At 32.5% G+C, this 6,000-nt stretch overlaps 1 protein-coding gene across 1 annotated transcript; it reads right to left on the reverse strand.

Moving 5' to 3' along the window:
• Window positions 1-2,211: 2,211 nt before the first annotated feature.
• LOC131606682 (equilibrative nucleotide transporter 3-like) lies at window positions 2,212-4,865 on the reverse strand. Its single transcript, XM_058878848.1, has 10 exons — window positions 4,785-4,865; window positions 4,488-4,560; window positions 4,305-4,409; window positions 3,857-4,012; window positions 3,624-3,767; window positions 3,426-3,531; window positions 3,113-3,285; window positions 2,872-3,032; window positions 2,514-2,772; window positions 2,212-2,424 (listed from the first exon to the last, which is right to left on the reverse strand). Exons 2-10 carry the CDS (start codon window positions 4,518-4,520, stop codon window positions 2,317-2,319), a joined length of 1,245 nt encoding a protein of 414 aa, XP_058734831.1. The 5' UTR covers window positions 4,521-4,560; window positions 4,785-4,865; the 3' UTR covers window positions 2,212-2,316.
• Window positions 4,866-6,000: the final 1,135 nt, after the last annotated feature.

A 6,000-nucleotide genomic window follows, 5' to 3' on the forward strand; every position in this document is an offset into this window, starting at 1 on the left:
GACGCATGGTAATAATTATTACCACTTCTTAAAGTTATCATTTCAACTAATAATTGATATTATTAATTATAGTTTATTTTGTTATTTAGACTAAGGAATTAAATAGACCACCACTTATGACCGAGCTGGTTGCGAGGACTCGGAAAAAGAAAACAGGAGCTTTTGACAATCGTACACAAAAAGCTATGGTAAGTTATTTAAGTTGGGTATTATATTTGGTTAAGCTATCGGTATTATTTTTTTAAGCTATCAGTATTATTTGGTTAAGTTGGATATTATATTTGGTTAAGCTATCGGTATTATTTGGTTAAGTTGGGTATTATATTTGGTTAAGCTATCGGTATTATATTTGGTTAAGCTATCGGTATTATATATGTGCTTATGTGATGATTGATGATATGATCGGTATATTCGAATGAATATTAACCTGATGATGCAAAAAATATTGCAAAGTGGAAACCATGAATATGTGATTCCTTAATTTGTTGATGAAGTTTATTATTCTGATTTATTAATTAATTCCGACAGGTAGAATTGGGGTGTTATAATTTTCATGTGGCATGTGAGGTGTTGTGGCGTGAAAATCATGTGGCAACTAAATTTGTGGCGTGAAATTCATGTGGCAACTAAATTATATTTAACTTTTTTTTTTGTATGTGTAGGATGATTATCAGGCATTGCTTGTACAATTTCTGACTGTTAATCCTCAGTATACTCCAAGACCGGGAGAGCCGCTTCATCCGGATGTGGATTTTTATCTTTGGACTAAAGTCATTGGTGGCAAGGGGTCTAACGAGTGTTTTTTTGGTGGTGGAAATTTGGCAGGCACCTTGAGACCTGATGATATAACTCTATATCAAAGAGTTCTCGATGGGGAAGGAGGTTCACGTCCTGTAACTTTAACAGATGAATAGAGAGAAACCGTAAGACAATTGGCAGTAAATGAGGTGAGGCGTGAGGCGGCGGAACGTGAAGCGGCACTGAAAGCCCAAATGGAGGCCCAAATGATGGTAATGCGGAATGATCATCAGCGGGAAATGGAGGTCATGGCAAAAAGACAATCGGATATGGAGGCACAAATGCGACAATTTATGCAATCCTTTGGGGGAAACCAAAATATGGGGAGTTCTGCGCCGACTGATCAGGAAAATTTAAATGAGGATGAGTTTTCCGACCCGGACTAATTGTTGATTTAATTTAGTTTTTATTTTGTTGTTACTTTTGATTTTGTGGAACCTATTAATTAAATTATAATTACATTATTTAGTAATATTAGATTTATAATTTTAGTTTCTTAATTTTAGTATATTTAGTTTATTGAATTAATTTATTAATTTTATTAATTTTAATATATTTAGTTTATTAATTTAAATATATATATATATATATATATATATATATATATATATATATATATTGCAAAAAAAAATATTAGTGACGCGATTTCCATGTCACTAAGTAGTGACATGTAAATCACGTCGCAACTTCACATATATAATTGCGCTTTTATATCTCCTCTAGGTAAATTTAGTGACGTGATTTGCATGCCACTAGGCAGTGACATGTAAATCACGTCACTAATAAAGATGCTGTTGCGACGTGATTTTCACTTCACTAAATAGTGAAGTTAAAATCACGTCACTAAAAGTTGCCACCTTGCCTCCTGCGACGTAAATGATCACGTCGCAAATAATGATTTGTGAAGTGTTTTTTCTGTTTGTGGCGTGATAATCACGTCACTACTGAGCTCTTTTTTTGTAGTGCAAACCATATGTAAACCGGTTTTAAAAAAATAAACCAGCTTTATAAAATAGTTTTAAAATCCAAACCAAATCATATATATGGTTTAATTTAGTTTGATTATTGATCCATGCACATCCCTAACTTGAACTGTGGAAATTAAGTAAAAAAAAAAAAAAAAGACAACAAATTTTGTTAAGTTTCTTTCGATCTTAAAATTAACAAGGGAGAAGTTTCTTGAAACTATAAAATTCTATCCGGATCAAGATATTAATGTTCTTATAAATTCTAAACACCACCACAAGACAATTTAAGTGATCGAGACAAACTAGAACTCTAGAATCTAGAATCTAGAAATTAATGTTATCTTTAGAGTGTTGTTTCCAACGCGTTTCTATGGTTGCGGATTTTATGTTGATGGATTTTATAACAGGGCAAAAATCTATTGACCAAGGCTTTATTAAAATACTGTATTCACAATTCAAGAGAAGTATATAAGTGCTAAAAGATACACATTTCCACCATTTGTTTGAGAACAATGACTTTACTATTTCTCTAGTTTAGCTGGTTAAAATCTCACCATCCTTTACCTATTAACCACAACCAGTCAAGTGTTACCCCTGCAAAAAGACCTCCAAGAAGACACAACACCAACATATTCCCCAAAGCATTTTGTTCAGGTCCCTACAATATCAAAAACATCAAGTCTTAACCAAATTCATATATTTCAACAATTCTAAATCTCAGATAGTGAAAACTGAAAACACACCCACCTTGTAACCTTTAGGTGCAGAAGTGAAAACGCAGATAGTGAGGTAACCATTGGTTAACCCCAAGAAAGATGTCAACAATATCATCCAGCCCTGAGTACCATACTTTGCAGTGAAATAAAATGCCGGTATAAGTAAAAAACGAGAAATAACTGCTATCATGATCAACTTTCTCGACTCCAAGTTTAATATTTTCACAAGTGGAATGTATCTTCCGAGAAGATCACATATATTAAACATGGCAATTAAAACAAGAGCATACCTGGAACAGATGGAAATATCAATCAGCTCTTAAATCAGCACATATATACAACATAGAACATGTGAAGTAAGAAAAAAAGCAATGCTCTGATGAGCGTACCATGTGCCTAAACTATGTGATCCAGTATCTTCTGATAAGAAGCCGGGGAAAATAGACAGTGTTAGCACATAAATCAGGAACAAATCAAGTGCATAATCAATGTTTTCTACAAACAACTGTTTCATTCCTTTGCGCTCCTGCTGTTTTGAATCTTCTGTTGCCTAAAAAAAAAAGGACATTAGTCTTGCAAACTGAATCACAAGACAACAAAAATAGGAATGTTCAAGAAAAGAATCTGTACTTCGCCCGGTGAGGTCTGTATGCCTGCGGCAGCAAGGTCAGCTGTAACCGTTTTGGATCCTTCGGATGCTGTTTTTGAACGGTAATACTTCACGATTGCTAGTTTAGGAAAGACAGATGCATAGAGAACAACACACAGAAACTCAAAAAATGCGGATAGGGCAAAGAACAGAACTGCAACCATTATAATTACAAATAATGATCAGTATAATAGTATAATGACAAACCACTAAAAGCTTAAAATCATTAGTCTAGCAAAACTTTGAATCATGAAATGCTTTCAAGCTAAGCATTGATAATTAAGTTAAACTTACTAGCTCCTTTGCGAAGACCGTTTGGAGAATTCTCAAATACTGCTTTTGTAATTAACCTCAAAACCGATATTATGGCTCCAGACGCCGCAGAACCAGCGAGGAAAGACTGCATAAATAAAACCATTAAAAGAATGCTCATGTTGAAGATACTGTTTGAACTTTGAACCTCATAGCAGTAATTTCATTGGTGATGTTGACCTGAATGAATTCTGGAAGCATGTAGGACAAGTCTCCAACCATTCCGCCTTGTACATGAGCATCTGATATTCCAAATACACCACTAACTATGCATATGCCAATGAAGGTTCCAATCCCTCCTTTACCAGATGTTGCTAAATCCAACTATGGTATGTAAATAGGAAAAGTAAAATAAAACAAAAATCCATATTCTAGAGGAATCAGAGTTTTTGAAACAAATGTACAGGACTTACAATTAACAATGCCAAAATGCCAAAGAAATAGACGGTATATCCAAACAAGTTCCGTAGTCTTGTATTGATTTTTGCCTCATTGTAAGCCAGAATTGCTAGTGTTCCAAATGCAAATGGCTGATATACAATAGTTAGCACCCTAGAAGGGTGGTATTTCTGCACAAGGAATAAATGAAATTTAAAAAGTTATATTTAAAGACAATCATGTGATAAAAAGGGAGGTTTCGGATGCACAGACACACATTGACAGACACAAACACAGACATAGACACCTTTTTTCAACACTTTTTTACAGAGGTGTCGACACTAAAGTCTAAGAATCATAAAATGAAACATGCAAATGCATCTCAGAAAACAAACTACCATCATTCAGGATACTAGCAAGTAAACAATGCTGCTACACCAAATAAATTATCAGCAAGAACAATTCAGAAAGCAAAGAAATTACCGGAAACAAGTAAATATAGTAATCTACTATAGTCAGCATACTGTTCCAAGCAAAAAGACCTCCAATACCAAGAAACCAGCAAATCACTATTGCAGCATATTTACCCTGCCATTGCCAAAGAATTTAGAGAACAAATAATGAATGTTTAACTAAAATAATAATAAAATTTGCAATATAGATCACCTCAAGACGCGGTGGAGGCTCAGTGTCGACCATGGCTACCTTAGATGCTGAATTTTCTTCAATCAATCAAGCACTGGAGTGCATGCAAAGTTAGGATTTTGTACAAATATATGGCTAACAAATGAGATGCAAAGTTATTTATTTTAACCTTTTGAAATGAATACTAAATTTAAATAAACTATATTTTATGCAATTCATTGAGATGATAGTTAAGCGATGAGTTTGTCTTTATGATATTCATAATGGCTGAAACATCACGCTAAGTAGAAGCAATGTGTATAGAATCTGCACGTATACCTTATCAAGTGATATTATGACAGCACAAAAAACTAACTTCTTCTAAGTAATGATATTTATATGGAAAAAAACAAAATGAGACTGTACTTTGGTTATGGATACGTTTGTTGTGACTTGATTGATGACAAGGAGAGGTTGTTTTAATAGTGTAGCTAGAACATAGTGTGGGCGGGGTATGGGTCAATTTTCAGATGGAAATATGGGGAATTGATAGTAGAAAGGAAAGTGTAAGATAAGATTTGGACGCGGACGAGGTTACTTGAGTATTTTTAAAGTCAAAATAATTTATTTAAATAAAATTTAGGTAAAATATATATAAAAAAAAGCAAATTATTTTTTGATGATTATTTATTTTTAATCAAATTAAAGCATCTCTAAAGTAATTGTTTTATCTAATTAGGACCAACTTTATTAGGTGGATGATGAAAAATATGAAAAGATACTAACTTTTGCATAGGTATTCTTTTTTTTTTTTATTACGGGACAACTTCTCTACCCATCTCAAAAAGTTGGGTAGTGTACCTTCCACCAATTACATTGCATCATTTAGTTTTATCTTATTTAATTAATTATTAAATAATTTTTTTTTGTTTCCAAGACATTTCACATTGAATGTAACTTTACCCAACTTTTTGAATTGGGTAGATAAGAATCCACCTTTCTAATATGTGTGAGATCGACTGTAAAAAAAGGAAATAAATATCACATATAATAACTATTATTTAGTTAAAGTGGGGAATATTTTAATTTCAAAGAGAAATAAACGTAATTTTTAATTTATTAGAAAGATGAAAAATATAATTATAAAATTGGGTTAGTCCCTCGTCAAAGAGAAAAGACAAAAGGAAAAATAAAAATAAAATATTAAAAAGAAAAAATAGAATAGTCAAAAACAACAAAAATGGAGAACAGGGTTCAAGAAGCTAAACAAATATGAGATTAGACAAATCAAAAGTGTTTCAATGTCTTTAAAGTACTTCTTTCTAATGAAGAATGAAAGGTTTTCTCACCATAAAAAATTCACTATATTATGGACAAATTTGCTAGCTAGTTTGCGCAATGGTTCCATTCTCTAAAGATATGCGAGTAAATCAAATTCATTTATAAAATTTTTTCAAAATCTATATCTCCCAAAAGATTAATTCTCTTGTGATGAATATGAGTGACTGTTTGAGAATCACTCTGGATCAATACATTATGTCAACATTTCACATTA

Source organism: Vicia villosa, linkage group LG5 (genome assembly GCF_029867415.1).
Source record: "Vicia villosa cultivar HV-30 ecotype Madison, WI linkage group LG5, Vvil1.0, whole genome shotgun sequence".
Classification (NCBI taxonomy): Eukaryota; Viridiplantae; Streptophyta; class Magnoliopsida; order Fabales; family Fabaceae; genus Vicia; species Vicia villosa.